Source organism: Oryx dammah, unplaced genomic scaffold (genome assembly GCF_014754425.2).
Source record: "Oryx dammah isolate SB20612 unplaced genomic scaffold, SCBI_Odam_1.1 HiC_scaffold_2, whole genome shotgun sequence".
Taxonomy (NCBI): domain Eukaryota; kingdom Metazoa; phylum Chordata; class Mammalia; order Artiodactyla; family Bovidae; genus Oryx; species Oryx dammah.
Genome location: NW_024070186.1, coordinates 110423562 through 110450580, shown reverse-complemented (window position 1 = coordinate 110450580; position 27019 = coordinate 110423562). Strand labels below are relative to the sequence as shown.

At 38.8% G+C, this 27019-nt stretch overlaps 1 protein-coding gene across 1 annotated transcript; it reads left to right on the top strand.

Annotated features, from left to right (window-relative positions):
- Positions 1 to 493: 493 nt before the first annotated feature.
- Positions 494 to 24103, top strand: CEP97 (centrosomal protein 97). The gene is made up of 11 exons (XM_040225592.1): positions 494 to 620; positions 3101 to 3243; positions 3953 to 4111; positions 5051 to 5152; positions 7112 to 7225; positions 7776 to 7942; positions 11512 to 11676; positions 12571 to 12695; positions 13359 to 14136; positions 17457 to 17532; positions 19192 to 24103. Exons 1-11 carry the CDS (start codon positions 578 to 580, stop codon positions 19894 to 19896), a joined length of 2577 nt encoding a protein of 858 aa, XP_040081526.1. The 5' UTR covers positions 494 to 577; the 3' UTR covers positions 19897 to 24103.
- The last annotated feature ends 2916 nt before the right edge of the window (positions 24104 to 27019 follow it).

Here is a 27019-nt window from a genome sequence, read left to right as displayed (position 1 = left end):
TAGGTCTAAAGTTCTGTTAACTATTCAAGAACAACTACTTAAATATTTGATACTGTATAAAAGCTTCTATCCCATCTTGCTTTAACTAAACTTTCAAATAAGATGTATCGATTTTGACTATCTAAACAAAATCGCCTGTAGCAGAGTTGAACAGTTGGAGCTTATTCAGAAATGTCAATAAAGGGGGGCAGCACCTCCCCTCCCCGCCTCCCTCCCCGCCCCCGCCATTGCTGGATTTCTAGCAATAAGTTCTCAAATTCGGTCTGCACTGAGTAGAGACCTTATAATCATTTCGATGACAAAAGTGTAAAATTTCGAAAACATCTGGAAAAAGCAGTGAAACGATCATTTAATAATAGTTTGCTTCTCTGCCAAATTAGGGAGTTGAACAGGTTTCCCAAACTCACTGCGGCTCAGATTCTAACCCGGTTTCGCATCATTAGTTGCAGGCAGCCAATTGGGCCGTTTGGGTGCCGTGCATCCTGGGAGCTGTAGTTTCAAGCTCGCTCCTCCCGAACACTAGCTCCACCGAGCAGCCGGGAGGACGGTTGCCTGGTATTAACAGCAAGCGGGAAGTATGGCGGCGGCGCGCGCCGCCGCGGCTTTGCCTCCTGGGGAAGGTAAGGCGATCCCCACCCTTGGGTGCCAAGGTTTACTCCATAGAACTGAATTAAACAGTTGCCAGGTGGAGAGAAGAAGACTGGGTTTAATGGGTGCAGTTCTGGACCAGTTCTTTTGATGCAGAGTTGTGGGCTTCGCGGAGGCGCGCTGCCCTCTGGGAATTGTAGTCCCTTAGGCGCTGCCTCGTTCTGCGGCGTCGCGGCGAGGTCCAAGCAAGGGACTACAAACCCCCAGAGACCTTAGCGGTACCGGGCGCCGCGGTCCCGCGCTCCTGAGGATACCTGGTCTGAGGGTTTCTGGCAGCGGTGACCGTTCTTGGATGTTTACGTTGAGTTCTGGGTACCCAGGTGAAAACTGTAGACTCTCCCCCTTTCTCTCAGTTGCTAGAACGTTCAAGAAACTCTCTGACACAGTTCCCTAGATTGACTTTAGACCCTTTCTTTGAAGTGTCCCAATGGCCAAGATAAAATCTGGGAATTATTCAGAGCCCACAGTTCACCACCCCTTGTTATGCAGACGGTATTCTGGGATCTAGTTTGGTTGCTGCCCAAGCGCGGGGTGTGGGTGCTTCCGTGGGTACTGTGTGAGTGGAGCTCCTTTGTTTTGGTTACAGCTCGGAAGCTCTGGGTCACAAGCAGGGCGGAGGGTCGATGCCCCTTTCCACCGCTTAGATCTGGCTCATTATGTGAGAGAGAGAGGGTCGAAGAGGTGTTTCGATGCCTTTGAATTGTGTGCAGAGGCTCTGCATTTTCCTGGGTTGGTACATAGCTTTCATCAGTCTCTCAAATCCAATTACCACCTGTCCTCCCAAACGCTAGAAGCCATTAGACAATGGAAAAACGTTGATATCTTTCAGGAGAGCTATCTTGCATAATTATTTCCCGCAGTAATCTTAATCTGGGTAGAAATTTGAAATTGGCAGTTTCTCTAGCCCCTCCTCCCTCAGATAGCTGCTGCTCTTAAACTCCACCTCCCCAGTCCACCGCGGCAATGAATATACTGATAGTATAGCAGTTAACATTTATAGAGCACTTTTTATATGAACCTAATTGTGTTCTGTGTCTTTAAAAAAAAAACACTATCTCATTTTCTCTGTAACATTATAAGGCAGGTATTATTATCATTCCTATCTTAGAGAGTAGAAAAGTGAAAGTGAAATTGCTCAGTCGTGTCCGACTCTTTGCGACCCGGTGGACTGTAAGCCCACCAGGCTCCGCCGTCCATGGGATTCTCCAGGCAAGAATACTGGAGTGGGTTGCCATTTCAAGTGAGCCCAAAGAGATCAATAACTTGCCCAATAAACCACCGTGTTTAGAGGAGCCAGAATTTGAACGTCTGTTAAGTATACCAAATCATATGATTATGATTATTATGAATGCTATGTGCCAGGAATGGGATTGAGTGCTGTTCATAGGGTTTTGATTTTCATCTCCATATCAATGTAATGAAGTAGGTATATTATTCTCATCTTGTAGCTAAGTCAACATAACTACTTTGATTTTCAAAATAGTTTGGGCACTTTATGGTATACTGGTAGTTAGGTTGTAAGCAGGTTGATCTCTATCAAAAGATTATTTACATCTAAAAAAATACAGTCATTACTTAGGCATAAAATACGGAATAATAGTTCACTTTTCACTTGCATGCATTGGAGAAGGACATGGCAACCCACTCCAGTGTTCTTGCCTGGAGAATCCCAGGGACGGAGAGCCTGGTGGGCTGCCGTCTATGGGGTCGCACTGAGTCGGACACGACTGAAGCTACTTAGCAGCAGCAGCAGCAGCAGTTCACATTTAAGTGTGAAGAATTCCAGAGTATTTAATATCATAGAAACTTGAGTTGTTGTTGTTCTTCAGTTACTCAGTCATGTCCCTCTCTTTGTGACCCCATGGACTGCAGCATGCCAGGCCTCCCCGTCCTTCACCATATCCCAGAGATTGCTCAAACTCATGTCCATTGAGTCGATGATAGCATCCAACCATCTCCTCCTCTGTCCTCCCCTTCTGCCTTCAGACTTTGCCAGCATCAGGGTCTTTTCCAAGAGTCAGTTCTTCCCATCAGGTGGCCAAAGCATTGGAGTTTCAGCTTCAGCATCAGTCCTTCCAATGAATATTCAGGACTGATTTCCTTCAGGATTGACTGGTTTGATCTCTTTGCAGTCCAAGATACTTTCAAGAGTCTTCTCCAACACCACAGATCAAAAGCATCAATTCTTTGGCGCTCAGCCTTCTTTATGGTCCAACTCTCACATCCATACATGAATATTGCAAATCTAGGTATAATCTGATACTTCTAAAGGAAAGTGAATAATTTCATTCTGTAGTGACTTAAAAGTTGATTGCTTTAGTTTTAAAATCTTGATATTTATTTTGCTCTAGTGTTTTCTAACTCTAAATGTATAAGATTTTATAAGTATAATTTTATCCCTATGCTTAGCTTTGTATTTGTGTTTTCTAACAATTTCCCTTCTCTTTTCAAGGATCAGTGGTCAATTGGTCAGGGCAAGGGCTACAGAAATTAAGCCCAAACTTACCCTGTGAAGCTGATATTCATACTTTGATTCTGGATAAAAATCAGATTATTAAATTGGAAAATCTTGAGAAATGCAAACGATTAGTACAGGTAGGTATTGCTGTGTGGGGGAAATAGTTATATAAGACCAGTTTATTATTATACAAAATAAAGCAGTAAGATAACAGATGTAACTCTGTAAGCCTAGAAAGTAGTAAGTATTGCCTTAAATTATAAAGAATTAATAGCTAAAATAAATTTAAAAATAAAATAATTTAGTAAAAATTTTAAAAATTAATTTTTTCATGATGACTATTAAATGATAATTTTAAAATTTCTCCTGAAGATTAACACTTTTTTGTCACCTTTAATGTAGACTATACAAAGAGCATTTGTTAAAAAAGAAAACATTTTATGTTGGCTAAATAACATAACATTTTGTGTTACCTTACGGTGGAGGCAAAAAGTTGATTCATTCATTCAGCATTTATTGGACCCTTCTTATGTGTCTGACATTGTTCTAGATTTTGATGGAGACAATGTAAGGACTCCATTATTGTGGAGTTTACATTCTCAAGTAGTTGCTATGTTGAAGATATTTTTTTTAGTACTTGGAGGAGGTGTGGGATTCTTCAACTTTATCTTTATTTTCTATTGCTTAGGAGTGACAGCAGTAATAGTCACACTGCAGAATATTTAGACAATATATGTGAAAAGTACAAACTGAGTTTATATATTTGGGAATATTTGACCATATAAACAAATCTTTTTTGCCACCCTAATGTGAAAGTAAGAATAATGATATGTTTTCTTTCCTCAGTTGTCAGTGGCTAATAATAGGCTGGTGCGGATGATGGGTGTAGCCAAACTGACCCAACTCAGGGTGTTAAATTTGCCTCATAATAGCATTGGCTATGTGGAAGGCCTAAAGGAACTGGTTCATTTGGAATGGCTGAATTTGGCAGGAAATAATCTCAAGGTGAATTCTTTCTTTCTTTTTTTTTTTTTTAGTAGTTTTTTTTTTTTTTTAACCTCACAAACGTATCTGCTATGAAAAAGGAATTTAAGCAGTAGAGAATTAAGTAGAATAAAAAATGAAAGTATCCACTCCCATTCCCCAGAGATAATTTTGGTTACCATAAACTAAAAAAAAAAAAATCTCATTTTGAAAATTCATGCAGAATTAAGCTCTGTGTGCATGTTTAATGGTACAGTGAAGAATAGAATGTTTTAAAAGTCAGGAACTCTCAATTCTGGTCCTGCTTCCGCCACTTAGTAACTCTATCATTTTGGGTAAGTTAATCAGTATTTCTGTGTCTTTTTTTTTTATTGTTTGTATTTTTTGTTTTCTGTGTCTTATTTTTTGATATTGTAGACAAGGGAACTGTCTTAAATGAAGAAAACTGACTTATCAAGCATGTAAGGTTTGCTCTTCTAACTACCTTAACTGTTTTAAGTCATTCAGTCTCATGACAGCCTATAAAGTAGGTACAATCTTCATGTGTATTATATAGATGAAGAAACTGAAGTACAGAGAAGTTAAGTAACTTGTCTAAGTTCACACAGTCAAGAAGTTGCTGAGCCAGGATTTGAATCTGAGCAGTTTAGCTCCAGTGTTAACTTGTAAACTCTATACTATATCAGCTGTCGTGTGTCATCACTGTTCCTTCAAGCTGTAAGTATCTGGCATGATATGATCCTCTGCTCTAGAGGGATAATGAAGGTAGAAACTTGCTATATAACAATATGCCAAATTCTGTTGCCACTGCCCTGTCTTTCTCTTGCTAAGCACTGCTCCTCTGCTTCTGACAGTAAGAAAGAGGGAAGAGGGTCAGCTACAAGGAAGTAGGAAGCTACAAGGAAGACTTTCATTTTTTGATTTTGTGTGCATGAAATACATTTCCTTTTCTTGTAATAGGCCATGGAACAAATCAACACCTGCACCTCTCTACAACATCTTGATTTATCAGACAATAACATACCCCAGATAGGTGATCTATCTAAATTGGTATCACTGAAGGTAAGTGTGTTTTCTATGTCATTTCTGAAATTTTATACTAAAATACCAAGAGAAAGTGACCTAATTGATCCGTATATAGATCTGCAAGAATAAATTGTGTTCATTATGATAAAAATTCTATTCAGTTCAGTTCAGTCGCTCAGTCATGTCCTACTCTTTACGACCCCATGAATCACAGCGTGCCAGGCCTCCCTGTCCATCACCAACTCCCAGAGTTCACTCAGACTCATGTCCATCGAGTCAGTGATGCCATCTAGCCATCTCATCCTCTGTCATCCCCTTCTCCTCCTGCCCCCAATCCCTCCCAACATCAGGGTCTTTTCCAATGAGTCAACTCTTCACATGAGGTGGCCAAAGTACTGGAGTTTCAGCTTTAGCATCATTCCTTCCAAAGAAATCCCAGGACTGATCTCCTTTAGAATGGACTGGTTGGATTTCCTTAGTGTACCAGAAATTAAGTGTGAAACTTTTTGTTGTTAATTTCTATTACTGATTTACTTTAACTAAAATTGGTCATTGTTAAAATTAATGCTTATTTACTGTTCAACAAACATGATGAAATTCCCTTCATGCCTAGTCCATCAACATTAGTAGCTTTAGTTGTATAGCATCAATAGTGCGTAACATGTTGGTGGGGTTAAGAGTAATCGTTCCTGTTTGACACTGAAGACCGCTATTTCCTTTTAGTGGTAGAATTATTAAATTATCAAAATTAACCTCTCTTTAGAAAGTCTGTTGCCTATAGCACTTTTTATGGAGGGAAATGCAATAAAATAAATATGTAACAGTTGGAATCAACAGCTTCAGAAAACATGAGTAGGCTTTTTCCATATTTTAACTCCGTTGGATATCATTAGCGTGAGATGAATTCATTAAGCCCCAGGAATAGTATTATTAGCTCAACTTTTGCCATTTTTTTTAGCAAAAATCATAACAATTACTCTAAACAATTTGATGTAGTCAGATACTGAGAGAATTCAAATGAACTAAAGATGATTGAAAGTTGTTTTTTTTTTTTTTTTCTGGAATGGAGGCATGATTACTTTATCAGAATCCTGGTGTTGAGAGTCTTCAGTTTATTTTTCATTGTTGCTGTCTTAATTTGACTTTGAGTCAGGTTTATCAAGTACATTCTGCCTTCCTCAAGTTTTAAGTTACCAAGAGAATATAGTTGCAAATCATAGTTTGTGGGTTATATCTCTTTCCTGGAAAATTTGCTTTCTACCTGATTGTTTCTGTTTTTTGTTGTTGTTTGGCTGCACGCAGGATGGCACCCCACTCCAGTACACTCTTGCCTGGAGAATCCCATGGACAGAGGAGCCTGGTGGGCTGCAGTCCATGGGGTCGCTAAGAGTCGGACATGACTAAGCGACTTCACTTTCACTTTTCACTTTCATGCATTGGAGGAGGAAATGGCAACCCACTCCAGTGTTCTTGCCTGGAGAATCCCACGGACGGGGGAGCCTGGTGGGCTGTTGTCTATGGGGTCGCACAGAGTCGGACACGACTGAAGTGACTTAGCAGCAGCAGCAGTAGGATATCTTATTTCCCTAACCAGGGATGGAACCCATACCCTCAGGGAATTCCCTGTAGCTTTTTGTTTCAATGAATGTTTTCTTTCACTTTTCTCACCCTCTATTTTGATGTTGTAAAAGGAAATGAACAAGTATGTTGAAAGTTGGTCAAGTTTAAATAACTTGCAACATGCCTTTTGCTAAACTAAGCGTATGTTCTTTGGCAACTCTTTAAACTTTCTTGAGCTTAGAATATGGATGTGAAAAGAGAGTTGGACCAAATGGCCACCTAAGACCCTTCTAGCATTAACAGTCTTTGATTTATGTGTGATGAGAAGTTATAATAAAACATATCACTTTCCTTTTGTATATATTATTTTGGTTTTATCAAAATAGACCAGTTTGTCTATTTCCATTTGTAATTCATTGCATTTTTACTTTCAAGACCCTGCTTTTACATGGAAATATCATCACCTCTCTTAGAATGGCACCTGCTTATCTACCCAGATGTCTTGCTATACTTTCTTTGGCAGAAAATGAAATTCGGGACTTAAATGAGGTAAAATTTGAGGGTATCTTATGGGATCCCGGGAGCTGGAAACTCAGGAGAGATGCAGGAAAAGGTGGTGAGCTTGCTTTAGATGAGCATCTTGGAAGAAACTGCTATCAGGGTGAAACACTTGGCTCCAGAAGACCATTATTTTTCTTTTCACTTTTCTTTAATGTCAGTAGGTTATTAAGGCTTAATTTCGTTTGTAATGCTATACTCTTCACTCCACTGGGAAGTGATTGTTGGTGGAGGGACATCCACATTAAAGGGGTTAATAAGGCATACTCTGTACCTTTTTCTGGCTTCTATTATGTTTTCAGACTAGGGTTCTCTTTGCTAGGAAGCAGTGCTTTCTAAAGGACTTTGTGCAGCAAGAACAGATGGCCATATTGTTGGAATTTTTGGAGTCAGTGGATAATATAAGAGTATTACTTGTCACTTTTCAAAACAAGAGGGAAATTGTTGCATTCTCAAACTGCCAGAGATGTGTAATCAGCAGAAGCCCTGTGCTTGCCACCGAGTAGTCCATTTCATTCAACAAAGATGTCCTTTGTTCCAGGTCTCTTTTCTGGCATCCTTAACTGAACTGGAACAGTTGTCAATCATGAATAATCCATGTGTGATGGCAACACCTTCCATCCCAGGGTTCGACTATCGGCCATACATCGTCAGCTGGTGCCTAAGCCTCCGAGTCCTAGATGGATATGTGATTTCTCAGAAGGAAAGGTGAACGTGACCCCTTTAATGTCACATTTATCATGGAAATTAACTGACATGCTCATTTCTAGCTTACTACAAATTAAGAAGCTGAATATTGCTTGAAATATGAATTTAGAAATTAGTCATTCAGTTCAGTCACTCAGTTGTGTCCTACTCTTTGCGACCCCATGAATTGTAGCACGCCAGGGCTCCCATCACTTCATGGGAAATAGATGGGGAAACAGTGGAAACGGTGTCAGACTTTATTTTGGGGGGCTCCAGAATCACTGCAGATGGTGACTGCAGCCATGAAATTAAAAGACGCTTACTCCTTGGAAGAAAAGTTATGACCAACCTAGATAGCATATTGAAAAGCAGAGACATTACTTTGCCGACTAAGGTCCGCCTAGTCAAGGCTATGGTTTTTCCTGTGGTCATGTATGGATGTGAGAGTTGGACTGTGAAGAAGGCTGAGCGCCAAAGAATTGATGCTTTAGAACTGTGGTGTTGGAGAAGACTCTTGAGAGTCCCTTGGACTGCAAGGAGATCCAACCAGTCCATTCTGAAGGAGATCAACCCTGGGATTTCTTTGGAAGGAATGATGCTAAAGCTGAAACTCCAGTACTTTGGCCACCTCATGAGAAGAGTTGACTCATTGGAAAAAACTCTGATGCTGGGAGGGATTGAGGGCAGGAGGAGAAGGGGATGACAGAGAATGAGATGGCTGGATGGCATCACGGACTTGATGGACATGAGTCTGAGTGAACTCCGGGAGTTGGTGATGAACAGGGAGGGCTGGTGTGCTGCAATTCATGGGGTCGCAAAGAGTCGGACACGACTGAGCGACTGAACTGAACTGAGGGCTCCCTGTCCATCACCAACTCCCAGAGTTTACCCAGACTCATGTCCATCAAGTCGGTGATGCCATCCAGCCATCTCATCCTCTGTCGTCCCCTTCTCCTGCCTCCAATCCCTTCCAGCATCAGAGTCTTTTCCAATGAGTCAACTCTTAGCATGAGGTGGCCAAAGTGTTGAAGTTTCAGCTTTAGCATCAGTCCTTCCAATGAACACCCAGGACTGATCTCCTTTAGGATGGACTGGTTGGATCTCCTTGCAGTCCAAGGGACTCTCAAGAGTCTTCTCCAACACCACAGCTCAAAAGCATCAATTCTTCTGCGCTCAGCTTCCTTCACAGTCCAACTCTCACATCCATACATGACCACTGGAAAAACCATAGCCTTGATTAGATGGACCTTTGTTGGCAAAGTAATGTCTGTCTCTGCTTTTGAATATGCTATCTAGATTGGTCATAACTTTCCCTCCAAGAAGTAAGCGTGTTTTAATTTCATGGCTGCAGTCACCATCTGCAGTGATTTTGGAGCCCCCCCTAAATAAAGTCTGTCACTGTTTCCATTTCTTCCCTATCTATTTCCCATGAAGTGATGGGACCAGGTGCCATGATCTTAGTTTTCTGAATGTTGAGTTTTAAGACAACTTTTTCACTCTCCTCTTTCACTTTCGTCAAGAGGCTCTCTAGTTCTTAACTTTCTGCCGTAAGGGTGGTGTCATCTGCCTATCTGAGGTTATTGATACTTCTCCCAGAAATCTTGATTGCCGCTTGTGCTTCATCCAGCCCAGTGTTTCTCATGATGTACTCTGCATAGAAGTTAAATAAGCAGGGTGACAATATACAGCCTTGACGTATTCCTTTCCCTATTTGGAACCAGTCCGTTGTTCCATGTCCAGTTCTAACTGTTGCTTCCTAACCTGCATACAGATTTCTCAGGAGGCATGTCAGGTTGTCTGGTATTTCCATCTCTTTAAGAATTTTCCAGTTTGTTGTGATAGCATATAATTTAGAAATAGTTTAAATGTAATACTTTAGAATATCTATATAATCACCATTGAAAAGAACACTAACTGTAACCAGCACTGCAGAGGTCTTCTTTGTCCCACTCATCATAACTCCCCTCCCCACTATAGTGACTTTTTGATAATTTAGAAAGATTATTTTTTTTCCTTGTTGCTATGGAGCTCCCACCATAGTAGCTAAAATTAGAAGTATGAGCAATATGTTTAATTTTGATGGCTATGTAGAGCAATTGGCACTCTCATTAACTGTTCTAGGAGTATAAATCATGCAGCCACTTTGAAAAACTAACAGTATTTACTGAATTTAAACATATAAATACCCTATGACTTATCAGTTTGACTCTGCTATATACCCTAGAGAAATAGGAACTTATGTATGCTGAAAAAAATGCATAAGCATGTTCATAGCAGCCTTATTCATAATCACTCCAAACATAATCACTCCAGCCTTATTTGTAATCACTCCAGTTTGGGAGCTATGTGGGACGTTTGAGAAATGTCAGTTTGTAAAGAAATAAATACAATACTGTTAACACATCTCAAAAAATTTAACAATAATTCCTTAATAACACCAAATATTAAGTGCTTATGTTTAGTCCTCATAAATGCAGTTTTTAAATAGAATTTTGGAAACTGGTTCCAAATAAGGCCATACAATGTAATTTCTTGATGTATTTAAAATATGTCTTTCTTGCTCTCTTTTTCAGTATCTTAAACGTTTACTGTTTATTGCATGCTGCATGGATTGGCTGTGCTGATTTGGTCATTTTCACTTTGGGTCTTGTGGTGTGATCACAGTCAGGGCTGGAGTCATTTGAAAGGTCAGCTTGGCTAGAGGTCCAAGATGATGCTTTCAGATCTCTCTGTGGGCCCCCTGTCTCTCTGCTTTGCTTTCTTTTCTCTTTTTGGTTATTGAAGAAATCAGATTCTTTGTCCTACAGAGTTTCCTACTGTGCTTATTTTGCCAGTTGCCGCGTCCCCATGTTCTTTGACATACTCTCCCCTTTTGTGTTTTCTGTAAATGGGTAGTTGGAGGTGGAGGTTTGATCAGATTTTTGTGGGGTCAAGGACAGCTTTTTGGGTCCTGTTGAGAGGCACATGGTATCTGGTTGTCTCTTATGTTATGAGAAGCTATTAACGATCAGTGCCTAAATCCATTAATTCATTGAGAGTTGCAAAATGGTGAAATTTTAATTCTATAATTCATTTTTAAATAAGCTGGAATACTTCTGTGAAGGTACTATTTGGTTACTCATTGGTATAGTTTGTATAGGAAAGATGGAATTAATAATATTTAATTCTCCCCCTTTATCAGTTTTTAAAAATAAGGAGATGGTAGCTCACTAGCATCCTTCAACTGTGACCAGTTGGCTTTAAAAAAACTATCATTATGAACTAATGGATTTAAACACAATTTATGTATTTAGGTACTTCAGTTTGACAGTGAATGGAGGGAATGCTTATTGCTTCTTTGAAGATAATTTTAAAATATTTGGAACCATTTAGTACAAATCACTGGAAGTGCCCCTAAGCAAGAAAAAATGTTTAAACCATTACAAGAGTAAGGAGAGTAAAGCAGAGGATAATTTTTCTTTTTAACTTAAATGTTATTCATGAAAAACATCTAGTGATGCTGGAAAGGCAAATCAAGAAGGAAGATCATTGCTTGAAAATGTTTCTTGTCTACCCAAGTGCCAGCCCTTCTTTCTGTCCCCCACTTCCAGTTTAAAAGCTGAATGGCTGTATAGTCAAGGCAAGGGGAGAGCGTATCGGCCTGGCCAGCACATCCAGCTTGTCCAGTATCTGGCTACAGTCTGTCCTCTTACTTCTACGCTGGGCCTTCAAACTGCAGAGGATGCCAAGCTAGAGAAGATTCTGAGCAAGCAGAGGTGAGCGCATTTATCTGTAGGGGCTGATGAGACTTTCCTGCAGAGTTAGCAGGATTGGAGAGAGTGCTGCAGCCACGTTTCTGGACCCCTGGGGCCCTGGTCACCACAGCGGGCTTGCAGAGGAGCCAAACCATGCAGTGCAGTCTGGTTTCCTCCCCAGCAGCTGCATTGCTTGCTAGTCATTTCCTGAGTGGGGAGAGCCTAGCAGCCTGGCAGCCTGGGATTTAAAATAACTTCATTTGTTCTTTTAATGTGGGTGTTTTACATGGGCTTTAAAATACTAACGTTATAGAGACTTCCCTGGTGGTCCAGCGGTTAAGTATCCGCCTGGCAATGCGGGAGTCACAGGTTTGATTCCTGGTCCCGGAAGATGGCACATGCTGTGGAGCAGCTAAGCCTGTGCACCACAGCTACTGAGCCCAAGCTCTAGAGCCCAAGCTCTGCAACAGAAAGGCCACTTGCAGTGAGAAGCCTGTGCACCAGAACAAAGAGTAGCTCCCGCTCACCACAGCTAGAGAAAGCCCATGCACAGCAACAAAGATCCAACGTAGGCAAAAATAAATAATAAATGAAACCTTTAGAAAAAAAGTAAAAAAAAAAATACTAACGTTATATAGCTAGAAGCATTTTTAGTAGTCACTTCTTTCATCAGAGATCTTGTCTTTGAAGGTTTGTGTGTGTATACTTATGATGGTGTCAATGTGATTTAAAAATAAATTTCTTAACATTTTCTATCCATGATACTTTGTAATTTCGAGGTCATTAAAGGTATGTACTTTGAAAACTTGTAAACTTCTCCCTTCTTGACATTGTTACCTGTCGAATTGTTGACGGAAGCAGAGAAGCTTTCTTTTTTTGATTTGTGTTAAATCACATGAGGTATTCTGATTTTAGATTTCACCAGAGGCAGTTAATGAACCAGAGCCACAATGAAGAGTCGTCTCCTGTTGAATCAAGGGCATCCTTTGTGCCAGAGCATTCCAGCCCCATTCAAGATGGCCAGGTAGTCCCAGAAAGCGGTAAGAAGTTAACTGATCTCTGGTCCTTTTTTGTTTGATCTATTTGGTATCATAAAACAGGAAACAGTACATATTTTCAGAATGTTTTATTTGTTAGCTCAAGTGAACATTTGGATCTTTTATTTTATTACATATGTATATTACACAAATGGCAGCTTCCCTTTTGTCTCAGTGATAAAGAATCCACCTGCCAGTGCAGGAGATGTGGGTTCAACCCCTGGGTCAGGAAGATCCCCTAAAGAAGGAAATGGCAACCCACTCCAGTGTTCTTGTCTGGAAAATTTCATGGACAGAGGAGCTTGGCAGGCTATACAATCCATGGGGTCATGTCACAAAAGAGTCAAACATGACTTAGTGGCTAAACAACAACAATATACACAGACATCTATAACTATTAAATGTCTTAATTTTTGAAAACATTCAGAGGACTGCCACCTTTTGACTTGACCTAGTACTTTGATTATTTTTATGATTATTGCAAGAATTTAGTTTCTTAAAAATATTTGGTGTGATATTTTAAGGCATTTTGGAGGAAATTACTGAAATGATTTCATTGCCTTTTACTATATTTGAGGGATTAAATTTCATTAAAGGGATACAACTGAAAAAAAATCCCTCCTTAAATATTTAATGTTTCCAGTGATACTCTGTTGATTCTTTTAGAACCCGTCATCCAAGTCAATTCTTGGGTTGGGATAAGCAGTCACGATGACCAGTCACATGCTGTTAAGAATAACTTTCCAACCTCTGTACACACTGCAAGATATTCTCGAAATGACCTGCACCTGGAAGACATCCAGACCGATGAGGACAAGTTAAATTGCAGTCTCCTCTCTTCAGAGTCTACTTTTATGCCAGTTGCATCAGGACTCTCTCCAGTATCACCTACAGTGGAGCTGAGGCTGCAAGGGATTAACTTGAGCCTAGAAGATGCTGCTGCTGCAGATGAATCTGTGAAAGGGCCAGAAAACCAGAGCTTATCAGACAAGGAAGAGGAAAAGGCTTTGGGGGCTGCAGATGAGAATTCTGTTCAGATGACAAAAAGTGCAGTTGGTACAGAGGTAAATGAGAAAGATGGACTGTTAGTTTGTCCTGAGCCAACAGTCACCAGTGCTGGCTTGAAGGATCACACCCACAGTCTTACGTCTTTTCCTGAGTCAGTTGGACACAATGTCTTCCATACGCAGCCAGACAGTGAAGAAGCCAGGTCTCAAACAGCTTCAGAGAAACTTCCCTGCAGGCTGTTAACCCAGAAATCTGTTCCTTTGGGACAAGATAAAGTTGCCCTCCAGAAATTGAATGAAGCAGCCACCAAGCTTCAGGCCTGTTGGCGGGGCTTTTATGCCAGGAACTATAACCCTCAAGCTAGAGATGTGCGCTATGAAATCCGTCTTCGCAGGATGCAAGAACACATTGTCTGCCTAACTGGTGAAATAAGGAGGTGGGTGAGAAGTCCGTTTTAAGGCTTTTACTGTGAAGATGCTGTTTTGTTGGTTTGGGGGTGTCAGATTCTTAGCTTTGATTCAGAACACTGAATCAAACTCTTGTGGCTGGGACACTTTCCATACCATGTTGCCACTCTAGGTTTGTCTCTGACACTGTACTGAAAGCAGCTTGAGAGCACGGACTGCAATATGTGCCTCCGTATCTAGTGCTGAGATTGGAATATAGATGCAGCATAGCAGTAAATGTTGGATGAAATGCATGCCTTATGGACGTCTATGTACCTAAACACAGAAGATACAGAAAATGTAGAAAAACTGAATGAGTATAAAAATGAGAAGATGAGGAAGTCTACATAGAACCCAGTAGATGACAGGAGAATTAAGGAAAATAGTAGGGACTTAGAAGGGGTTAAAATTTGGGGGCTATAGTGGAAGTTATGTGTTCATTCTATGGCTTACATGCTTTCATGACTGTCACCCAGGGAAATTAGGGTATTATAGATTTATTCTGAGTATCAGTACTGTAACTGGCAGTATTTACTGAGATTATCAAGTGGGAGAGGAGGAAGAGTAAGAAAGACTGAGAAGGGACAGCCAGAGTGGGAAGAGAACTGGGAGAGAGTATGTCCCAGCTCCAGCAGGGCCATGTTTCAAGAGAGAAGAGAGATGCTCTAATAGGACCGAGAACTGTATACTAGATTCAGCAACTGGTGGTGACTGTGTGTTGAAGGTTCCCAAAACTATTCCCAGGTTTGATTTGCAAAAAGCACTCTTGACTCAAAATAGCTATTCTTTATGATCATGTTTATTATGGTTTATTAGAGTGAAAGGATATAGATTACAGTCAGCAGAGGAAGAAGACACACAGGGCAAAGTTCAGGAGAGACCAAGTTCCAGCTTTTAGTTGTCTTCTTCCAATGCAGTTTTATAGGTGGGGCTCAATTCTTGAAGCAACAGTGAGTGAAAACACATGAAGTATTACCAACCACGGAGCTTGCTTAAGCCTTGGCATCTGGGGTTTTTATTGGCGGACAGTCACCTAGGTCAGTCCATATGGCTGACCTTAACTACTCTGACCTCAGCCCCCACCCAAGGTCAAACCAATAACATTGTAGCCCAGGGTCTCAGGTGAACCAAACTGGTATTCACCATAAAGCACGTTGTTAGCATAAACCAAGGTCTCAGAGGTACAAAGGTGCTCTAATCAGGCAGGATATTCCAAAGGTTTAGAGGTTATCTCTCAGAAGCTGGTCAAGCCCAGTCCTGTCTTTAGGATGTTCGAGTTTGAACATTTCAGTCCCGCTAAGTTAACCCTTTCCTGCCCAGTGAGCTTCCTAAGAGTAGCTTGAGGGGGTAGTGGGATGAAGTCAGTTGGAAAGGACTGAATAGTGAAAGAGAGGTGAAGAGTGAGCACAACCAGCTTTGGATGAGTGTTGCTGTGAGGAGGAGAAGGGAGCAGGTGGTTGCCAGAGGAGAATCTGGAATTAAGAAGCTTCTTTTTTAAAGATGGGAGATACAGAGGAGGTTTATGTGTTGGTGGAAATGATTCAATAAGGAAGGAAAAACTGATGGTGCAGAGCAATGAAAGAAGTGCAGGGTGGAAATTCTTGAGAAGGTGAGAGAAGAGGTTCGATGCACAAGTGGAGGGAGTGAGGTAGGAGCGGGGCAGGTAAGTGGTAGGTATTGATGGTGGGGGATGCAGAAGTCCTGTCTGATGGGTGCTTCTCTTTTTTCAGTAATATACAAGATGTGGTCAGCACTTGGAAAGGAGGGGGTGAGGATGTGAGATGAGAGGCTGAAGGAGAGAGGTGTGAAGTATGGAGTATTTATCTTAAAAGTGAACTTACAAAGGGAATGGAGAATTGCTGGAAAATATGAGGAAAAACTTAAAAGTGTGAAACATAAGTCAAACTGTGTGATTTTTATCAGCAACTCTTAGCTGTTCTATTCTGATTTTGGACCTGGTTCAGCCAGGAGTGGGTTTTTTTTCCCAGGTGAATATGGTAGGGGAGAGAGGGAAGATCAAGGGAGCTGAAGACTTTTTGAAGGGAGATGATTATAGTGATAGGTCTTGGAATTTAAATGAGGTAAAAGGAAAGACAGGAGAAAGACATCATTTGAATGGTGGTCATAGATGAGGATTGGGTATCGAGGTTTATTGCAGATTGTGGCAAGAACAAGTGAACTGAGAGGTCTGTGTTGGTGCTTGAAATCATTTTTTTAAATGGTGTAGTCAAAATACTTGAGTCTAGAGTGGGACTGACATGACTTAGCAAGTACACCGCCACCACTACCAGAGTGGGACTGAAGCTGATTGTTAGGTAGAGCATCCATGTGAGTGTCAAGGGCTCCAGAAATGACTAGGGCAACAGGGCAGAGAAGAATACTAGTGCTGAGGCTTCAGTGAATGGGGGCCGATAGTGAGAGCTCAGTACTTGAAAAAGAGTTTGGGGAAATTTAGCAGGATGGCTGGAGTTCTTACAGGAGGAAGGTTAAGAATCATTTGTAAACAGCAGTGGGAAGCAGTGTTCTGACCCTGATGTATAAGTGAAAAACATAGCTGCTACTTGAGAGGGCTACAGTGCCCTTGGAAATTCATCTGATTTGGTCAAGGAAAAGTTCAGAGAAGAATCTGAGTGTATATATGGGGGTTTGCTGATTATAATTCAGGAGTCCTACATGGTGCAGTAAGAAGGCTTGAGGGGCTGGAGAAAGTAGGTCAGAGTTTCAGAACAAAATGGGGTGACAGTTTAAGAGATACTGGACAGCTAAGGGAGCCGTAGGTCTGTGATAAGTTTTAAGTATGGAAGGGGGACAGTGAGCCCACAGTGAAACTTTAATGAATGAGGGGAAGTTATGCACAGGGAAATCTGTTGATGATAGCTAGGAGTATGTCAGGACCTGGAGCAAACAGAGATGTGAAATTCGATGGGATTAATCCTGCTTGTCTCTTCAAAGAGGAGACCATTCTCTTCTTCTCTTTGAAGCTGTGATTCTGATCCTTTCTGCTGCTCTTGCTCCTTTTGTATGTTTGGCTGCAAAATTGAGGCCAAATTAAAAAAAAGCCATTTAATATTTTATTTTTCATTACTAGCAATACTTTGAAGAATCAGTATAATCTGAATTTTAGTCACATCTAATTTGGCTTCTATGTTGAGTCATAGTTTAAAACTAAAGTTTCACTTAGATATTCTAAAAGTGGAAAGCACTTATTATATTTTATTAATCTCTTTACAATGTATATGTTTATTTGTCTTAATAAGTACAATTCAAAGCACCCTTTCTTGTGTCAGTAATGGACTTTGAACTATTGTAGATTAAGAAAAGAAAGAGATGAAGAACGGATTAAAAAATTTGTTCAAGAAGAGGCTGTCAGATTCCTTTGGAACCAGGTAAGCCCTTTGCTGCTGACTTACCTACTGTGTAAATGAAGAAAAACTCTAGATTTACTGAGATAATCATAGAATAGTGACAGGTGAGGTATCACCCTTTCTCAAGGTTAAGGATGTGGTTTGTGTTCACTGCCACTAACTCTGAACTAGGACAGTGCATTTTGTTACATTTTATTTAATCTGAATGAAAATGTTTTCATAATTTTGACCAGAAAGGTAAAGAACTATAACACTGACAGAAAGTGCTAAATTGAAGGATATTGGACAACTGTCCAATAGATATAAAAGGCCCAAATTAAGTTTCGAGTAGCTGTCTTGTTTTATCTTTTAAGACTATTTGAATGAAAGATGATTGAAACAGTGTGTGATGGCTACAATATGCATGTCCTAAAAAGTCCAGATGACTTCCAGGTAGAGAGTTTGAACCCTGAAATAGCACGCTATGGGGACAGTTCAGACACCAGTTTTACTACTACTATTCTATCCCCACAAATAGTTCTCGGTGATTATTCCTTGGAAGTATTTTTAGAAAAGAATTTGTTATAATAGGATTTTATCTATACTGTTATTTTTGAAAATACATAGTAAAAGGTCTGGAACGATACATATCAAACTACTATCAAGGATTACCTTGAAGGATGGTCTAAGGGAAACTAAAAAAATCTCTATATTGCCTTCTTGTCGCATATGTTATAGTAAAATTCTGAGGTTCTAAGTATATTTTAAAAATGTAAAGGTCCAGGAATCCCCTGGCAGTCCAGTGGTTAGAACTGCACCCTTCCACTGCAGGGCAGTGTTTGATCCCTAGTCAGGGAACTAAGATCCTACAAGCTGTGTAGCGTGGCCAAAAGAAAGAAAAAGAAGTAAAGATCGTATTATTAAGAACTCCAGGAATTTTTAGGTATTTTAGAGTTGTGTATACTTCATTGTTAGGTTTTTTCCCTCGCTTTTTAAAATAATTAATTTTTGGCTGTGCTGGGTCTTCATTGCTACGAGAGGACTTTCTGTGGTTACAGGAAACGGGGGCTACTCTTCATTGTGGTGCTCAGGCTTCTCATTGAGGTGGCTTCTCTTGTTGCAGAGCACAGGCTCTAGGCACACCAATTTCAGTAGTTGTGGCACATGGCCTCTGCGGTGTGTAGAATCTTCCCAGACCAAGGATTAAACCTGTGTTGCTTGCATGGGCTGGGAATTCTTATCCACTGTACCACCAGGGGAAATCCTACATTATTAGTTTTAAAAAACTCTTATCTGAAATGGGTATCTAGCATGAGACTTCCATTTTAGAGAATTTACTCATATTAATAGGTTCTATTGTGTCTTGTTAAATAGACTTCAGTGTCTTGAGAACCTTATTGACCCCTTAGTGAGCTCTATGTACGTTATTGTGCTTCTGATTATCTTTCTAGTAGGAGCAAGTGATTACTTTGGCCCATCCCTGCTTTCCTGCTTTTCAACAACGTGAACCACTTTTGCCAACCAGGTCTAAGCTGGGGCTGCTGTGGAAACGATCAGGGGAGTAAGGACATTTCTAACTCTAGTTTTGCCATCTGCCGTTTACCAGCTTCCTGAGTGTTAGGGGGGAAAAAACCTCAAAGGACAGTTGTAAAATAGGCATGATTTACATTTTGTAGTGAAACTGTATCCTTTGGTTTGCAGGTAAGGTCTCTACAAGCTTGGCAACAGACTGTGGACCACCATCTAAGTTCCTGCCATATTGATGTTCCCCCTATATCAAGTACTCTGGTGCCATCTAAACCTCCTTTATTCACCCAAAGTCAGGAGCCATCTTCTGATCAAAATTCTGATTGGTTCATTGCTCCTGATGAAGCTCCTCAAGAGAAATCCTTACCAGAATTTCCAGACTCTGGTTTTCATTCCTCCTTAACTGAACAAGTTCACTGTTTACAGGATTCTTTGGATTTTGAAAAAAGTTCCACAGAAGGTAGTGAAAGTTCCATAATGGGGAATTCCGTTGACACTGTCAAGTATGGCAAAGAGTCAGACGTAGGGGATGTTAGTGAAGAACATGGTGAATGGAGTAAGGAAGGCTCAAACAATGAGCAGGATAATAGTCTGCTTGAACAGTATCTAACTTCAGTTCAGCAGCTAGATGACGCTGATGAGAGGAGACACTTTGATGAAGGGACGGGAGATAGTAAGTTTCATCTACCTCGCTCCCCTGAAAAGTTAGATGTCTTATCTGATAGTGCTTCTGTAGATGTCGCTCAAGGCGTATCTCCTGCTTTGCCATATGAAGTCAGCCAGACACCAGAAAATTGTGAATTGAATGCAGAAGTACAAGGGCAGCAGTCAGAATGTGATTCTACATTTCAGGTATTGCATGTTGGTATTACTGTGTAGCATGTCTGGTTGCTTGAAAAGCAGAAGTCTATGTAATTGAAGAATATTTTCATGGCTTTTTTTGGGGGGAAGAAGAATATTTCTCCCAATTTTGTTACTACTTTTTCCCCCCTGCAACCTATGTACTGAGCTAAATCTTCCTTTTTGTTTTGTTAGCTTTTTATTTAGCTGTAATGTATCAAACAATATTTATATTGAAAGCCACATGCACTTTATTAACAACTAAATTGCATCGACAGTGTTCCTGTGTTTTGATGTATTCATTTCCTTTCAGAAATAAACTAGAATACCTTAAAGGAGATAGAAATTTTACCTTAAAGATGCAAATAAGAGAATTTTAATTATTCTGTATGTGAGAAAGTTAATTATGTAGTGAGGAATGCAATTTGCTACAGTAAATATAAATGACAAATAGGATTGGGAACTATTGAAATTTGCCAGCCTCTTTGGAGTAAGAACATGTGTTTTTAAGCCTTTTTCCTCCCTATGAATCCACGAAAGACTTCTTGTAAGCAAACAGGAAAAAAGGTAAGATGATAGGATTTTTCAGTGGGGATAATTAAATTGTTTCATGGAAAACTTGAACGTTATGTATCAATTTTAAGATATGAAGCAAAGTTGTTTGTTCAGAATTAAAGTGAAGCTTGTTTAAAGGGCAACACAAGAATATTTCTGTTAGGTATAGGCTCCATTCACTTGGGATAATATCCCAGCAAACATTTATTATCTTTTCATTTAGTGATTTTTTACCCCATAGATAAGAATTCCCTGGTGGCTCAGTTGGTAAAGAATCCACCTGCAATGTGGGAGACCTAGGTTCAATCCCTGGGTCGGGATGATCCCCTGGAGGAGGGCATGGCAACCCACTCCAGTGTTCTTGCCTGGAGAATCCCCATGGACAGAGGAACCTGGCAGGCCACAGTCCATGGGGTCACAGAGTCAGACACGAGTGAGTGACTAAGCACATGCACAGATAAGCATTTATGTGCCAATATATTGCCAGAAATTAATGTAGGCTTTCTTTGTTCCTGCTTTATATTTGCTTATATATTTCAGCAGAGGCCCATGGTCATTTACTTCACTCTTGACCTCATAGAAAAGAACATTTAAAATAATACCAGTGGTAGAATAGGAATGACATTTTTAAAAAGGACTATTTTCCATCTAAATCTGAAAAAGTGCCACATTTGGAAGACAACTTAATGGTGGTAAAGAAAAAATAAACCTCATTTATTTCTTTATTCATTAAAAAGAGTATATATCTGTAACTCCAGGAAGAAATGATAATATTGTGTTTGAATGTTAATAAATGCATTCGCAAATCAAGGATAATTTTGGGAAGCTTGAGATTCTAATCTTTGAGAATGTTCTAATACCATTGAACACACATATCTGACTTCCCCCCCAGTCTGTGTGTACAATGATTTAAAACTATGGCAATAATTAAGTGTTCTTTAAATTTAGGTGCTAAATATGTATTCATTATTCATTTACAGTTACTAGGTCCCTTTCTTTGAAGTTACATAAAATAAAAGCTGATCCTTCCAAGAATAAAGTCAGAGATCACATTTTATACTATGTTGAGAGTTAGAAACATTTCCTCACTGTGGGTAAGATATTCTTTTCTCAGTTTTTAAATATGTAGCACTCAGGTTGAGAAGAAATCCTGAGGTTGAGAAGAAATCCAGAATCTCTTGCAAAGAAAAGATTTTCTGTCTCTTATAAACAAACAGCAGTCTTACATTCAAAAGATTTTCCCTAGTGAAGCATGTGAAACATTGATGTGTGTTAAATAAAAATAGAATTTTTAACTTTTTGAATAATGCTGATTATCTTTCCTGAATGATTTTGAATTTCTTCTTAAATCTACCCTATTTTTCTATTTTATAGTTAAGTGCCTCATTTGCTGCCCGTAGTTAGACAAAGGAAAACCAACTTGCACTGCACTGGTACCAAAGTGCTGCTTCATGGTGCATTAATTACTTGTTAATTTCTCATAAAAGCTCCTGAAATGCTGGGTTCAGTATTACCTAGTAGGTTTCTGCTGAGGTCTCCTCCTTCTTCTTTCTTTTTTTTTTTTTAGAAATGGCAAAACACAACTGAATTCATTTGTGTATTAGCATTTACAAGCAACATTTCCTTTTTTTACCTTTGCCTTGTTTTTCTAGCCCGTAAATGGTATTCAGCATACTTTTAATTTGAAATCGGCAGAATATGATAATGACTAACATCCTACTCTTCATTCTATTTAACTTTACTAGTGTTTCAAAGTGCAAGAATATGAAGTAGCCCCCAACCTTGACTGTACAGATTATCTTCAATGTAAATAGGATGAAAATAATGTATATTAGAATGCAGGAAAACTGTGGCATAGATAATATATTTTAATAGGTTTACAGTGTAATTTAAAATTATTTAACCAAGATATTTGGTTTTAACTCTGGGCTCTTCATTGGTCTGGCTGAAGAGGGAATGGGCTGTGTATGGTTTGGGAAGTTGAGCTTTACCACGGTATTTGTGTTTTTCTAATAGATGTTTAGTTCGGCTGTGCTATTTTAATTCAACTCTCTTTATTTATGGCCAATTGAGTATATCAATTAAATATTTCTTCAGAAGCACAGAATTATACCATGTGAGAATTTTAAGGACCTTAGAGATTGTCTATTCTAATTTCTTTGTTTTAAAGATAAAACTAAAGCACAGAGAACTTAGATGACTTTTCTGAGGTTATAGCTAGTTTATAGGAAAAGAAACTGGAAACTTAAAAGTTACTGTATTCCAGAATTTTATTTTATGCATTCTATTATTTTTTATTTTTAGTAAGTCAGTAGAAAGTCTGTACATATTTTTCATTTTCTTTGAAAGCAAAAAACTGCTTCTAAGAGAGCTAGAGCTCTACCACTCAAGGCAGAGTTGCTTGTAGAAAACAACTGATTTTTTTCGCTCAGAACCTGAGTGAATTTTCTCCAATAAATGTGATTTGATTAAAATCGTTGTTAAAGAGTAATGCAGTAGAAACTAACATTTGGAAAGAATAATTACATCTTGGAGTCTATTTCATTGATGACAAGAAGTATAACAGATTGCTGAGATATATAAAATTTTCTAGTGAAAAGCTAGTTTGATTATATTTCATCTTCAGTTTCTCAGAACAACAGATGTTAAAGTTTAACTCTCCTGATATGCAGAAAGCTTCAATCATGACAGTTGATACATAAATATAGTTTGGTTTTATAAATTCAATTATAAAAGGCCTTATAATATGCATGTTTTTAGGAAAATATTTAGCCACACAGTTGTTAGTATATATGGGGAATACTTTATTCTTGAATATGTGGGTGCCATTCTTGAGAGTGGATTTGTCCTTTGTTTTGGATTATTTTAAATATATAAACACCATAATAGTGTATTTTCCTGTTAATCTACTTAAGATAGGTCTAGCTCCACTTTTAATAAGTATTTTCAGAAACAACATGGACTTAAGATATACTGTCTCTCTTTAGTTAGTTAGATAGTTTTTTTGGCACCAATTCTTAGACTTGGATTTATAACAATAATATAAACTATACAATTTTTTTTTCTGGAGAATTAAGACATAATAAAAAAGGAAAATATAAAATGAGTCTGGTCAGTTTCCCACTTGCGAGTGAAAAGTGAAAGACTTGATTATTTATTTTGCCACATATTTATTGTAATATTTTAACTTTTAAATATATGACTTCCTTATTTATGAAATAAAACAAAAATGGTCTGTAAGGGACATTCTAAGCATTTTTAGTGATATTCTTTTCATTGATCAAAACTATTGTGCCATATTAAATTTAAAAGTCAAGTAAATAGAGTAGTCCTCATTGCCCTGAAAGAAACAAATAATTAGTTGTCTTTTAAAAATGAGGTGCTTTTTATTTGTGAATAAGTAGAAATCATACTATAATTTAATTTCTTAATTGATTTTAGTGGATCACATGAATCACTCTGTAGAGGCTTTGTTCATTTTCTGATTAAGTTTGAGTGTTTTGTAATCATTTTACTGCTAACAATACAAGTTTAAAAATAATTTGACTTTTCACTATTTTTAGGTTTCTCTTTTATTGTAGAAATAGTAAATGATTTAAAGTGGTTGTGGATTAATGAAGGTTTAATTTATATTGTACTTAATTTGTATTTGAGTCTCTAATTCTAAATAAAAATTTATATATGTGTTTGAGTGGTTTGTTTGTTATAATGATTAGTTGTGTGGTTGTAAGAAGAGGAAGACTCGAGATTTTTTTCTTTTGGGCATGTCCAGAAGAAAGGCCATTTGAAGACACAGCAAAAAGGCAGCCATCTGCAAGCCAGAAAGAGAGGTCTCATCAAACACCAAACCTGCTGGCATCCTGATCTTGGACTTCTAGCCTCCAGAAATGTGAGAAAACAAATTTAAGTAATTCAACCAATGGAATTTTGTTTAAGTCACTCACTCAGTGGAATTTTCTTATGGCATCTGAAGCACAATAATATAGTTGGTTAATTAAGAATTGATTTGAGCAAGAAATAGTAAAAGATGATATATATTCCTTAACATTAAAAAAGTTCTTTATTGAAATATAATTGATATAAAATGAACTGTATATATTTAAAGAAACAATTTGATGCATTTTGACACATGCCCGTAAAACCATCACAACAGTCAAGAAAATGAACATATTCATCACCCCTGAAAAATTCCTCATATCCTTCATAACTCATCCTTCTGCTTTGGTTTTTTTTTACTCAGCGTAATTATTTAGAGATTCACCTGATAGTTCATTCCTTCTTATTGCTGAGTTGTATTCCATTGTATGCATTTGCTATGATTTGTTTTTGAGTTCTTCCAACCTTTAAAAGTTTTCCTCCTGCTTTATTGAGAAATAGTTGACAGAACATTGTGTGAGTTTAAGGTGTACAACTTTTTCACAATAAGGTTAGTTAACATATCCATAACTTCACAGTTATAATTGTGTGTGTGTGTATCTGTGTTGAGAACTTTTGAGATCTATTTTCTTGGACTTTCCTGGTGGTGCATTGGTTAAAATGCAGGGGACATGGGTGTGATCCTTGGTCCAGGAAGATTGCACATGCTGCGGGGCAACTAAACCGGTGTGCCACAACTACTGAGCCCATGCACCCTGGAGCCTATACTCTGCAACAAAATAAGCCACCACAATGAGAAGCCCAAACACTGCAATTGGAGGGTAGCCCCTGCTTGCTGAAACTAGAGAAAGCCCGCACACAGCAATGAAGTCCTAGCATAGCCATGAAAGTGAAAGTCGTTGAGTCATGTCCGACTCTTTGCAGCCCCATGGACTACACAATCCACGGAATTCTCCAGGCCAGAATTCTAAAGTGCGTAGCCTTTCCCTTCTCCAGGGGATCTTCCCAACCCAGGGATTGAACCCAGGTCTCCCACATAGCAGGCGGTTTTTTTTTTTTTTTTTTTTACCAGGTGAGCCACATGGGAAGCCCAGCATGGCCATAAATAAATAAGATCTGTTAGCAAGTTTCAAAGTGTTTTATGGTATCATGTTTTAATGTTTGAGTCTCATTTCGAGTTAATTTTTGTGAGTGGTGTAAGATAGGGCTTTGATTTCATTCTTTGGCATGTGGATATCCAGTTTCCCAACATCATTTATAGAAGAGACTAACATTTCCTTATTGAGTATTCTTGGTTCTCATCAAATATTAGTTGACTGTATATGCATAGGTTTATTTCTGGCCTCTCAATTCTGTTCCATTGTTCTATATGTCTTTTGATGCCAGTGACATGCTATTTTGACTACTATTGCTTTGTAATTAGGAAGCATGATGCCTCCTACTTTGGTCTTTTTTCTCCGTTTTGGCTTTTGGGGTTCTTTTGTCAGTCCATGTGACTTTTGGATTTTTTTCCCCTATTTTTGTAAAATAACACCATTGGAATCTCATTAGGGATTGCAGTCTATATGGTGTTGGGTAATTTATTATTTTTGATATTTATTTCTATTTATTTGTTCGGCTCTGCCAGGTCTTAGTAGCACCATGCAGCATTTTCGATCTTTGTTGTGGCATTCGGCATCTTTAGTTGTGGTGTGGGAACTCTTAGTTGCAGCATGTGAGATCTAGTTCCCCAACCAGAGATCAAACCCAGGTCCCTAGCATTGACAGCATTGAGTCTTAACCAGTGGACCACCAGGGAAATCCTGGGGATACATTTTTAATATTGTATATCCAATGAGAAATTTTCATAGTTATGGTATTTATTTTTTTGTTACAAGCATTTAGTTTCTGGCATATTGTAAGAATTGACATTTCAAAATTAAATTATTCCATGGAACTTTTCTGGTGGTTCACTGGTTAAGAATCTGCCTACCAATGCAGGGGAAAAGGGTTCAGGGCAACTAGGCCCATGCGCCACAATTACTGAACCTGAGCTGTAGGGCCCCAGAACCACACCTACTGATGCCCTTATGCCCTGGAGCTCATGCTCCACAAGAGAAGCCACCACAATGAGAAGCCTGCCCATAGCAACTAGAGAGCAGCCCCCACTCACCACAAGTAGAGAAAGCCTTCACACAGCAGTGAAAACCCAGAGCAGCTATAAATAAAATAAAGAAACCCAAACCTATAATGCACCGTTGCAATTTTTATTTCTCTAAAATGGAGACCCTAAAAAGCTCTTATAAAACCATTCAAATACAGAATACCTCTGAATAATCTCTCCCTCTAATCTTTGATAATTTTCTTATCCATACCTAACTCAATAGCAGTTTTTTGTTTTACTCTTTTAAGTAATTCAATTTTGAGTCTTTCTAAAGCACTCAACTATTTGTTTTCCAAAGATATTTTCTTTTTACACTTGATTTCAAAGGTTCATATAATAGACAACTATATCATATCATTATAACAACATTTTAAGTGTCATAAACTGGTTGAAAAACAGAATTGAAGTTGTGAGAATGGAAGCACATGCTCTGGAGAGAGGACTGAAAGCAAACCAGCAGAATAAGATTCTTCCAGATTTAGATTAACTAACATAGGGCTGAGAGGGTATCCTTTCAAAATGTAGTAAATTGAAACTGACTCTCAATTTGGTGATTAGGTGGATATCAGTAATTGTTTTAGACATATC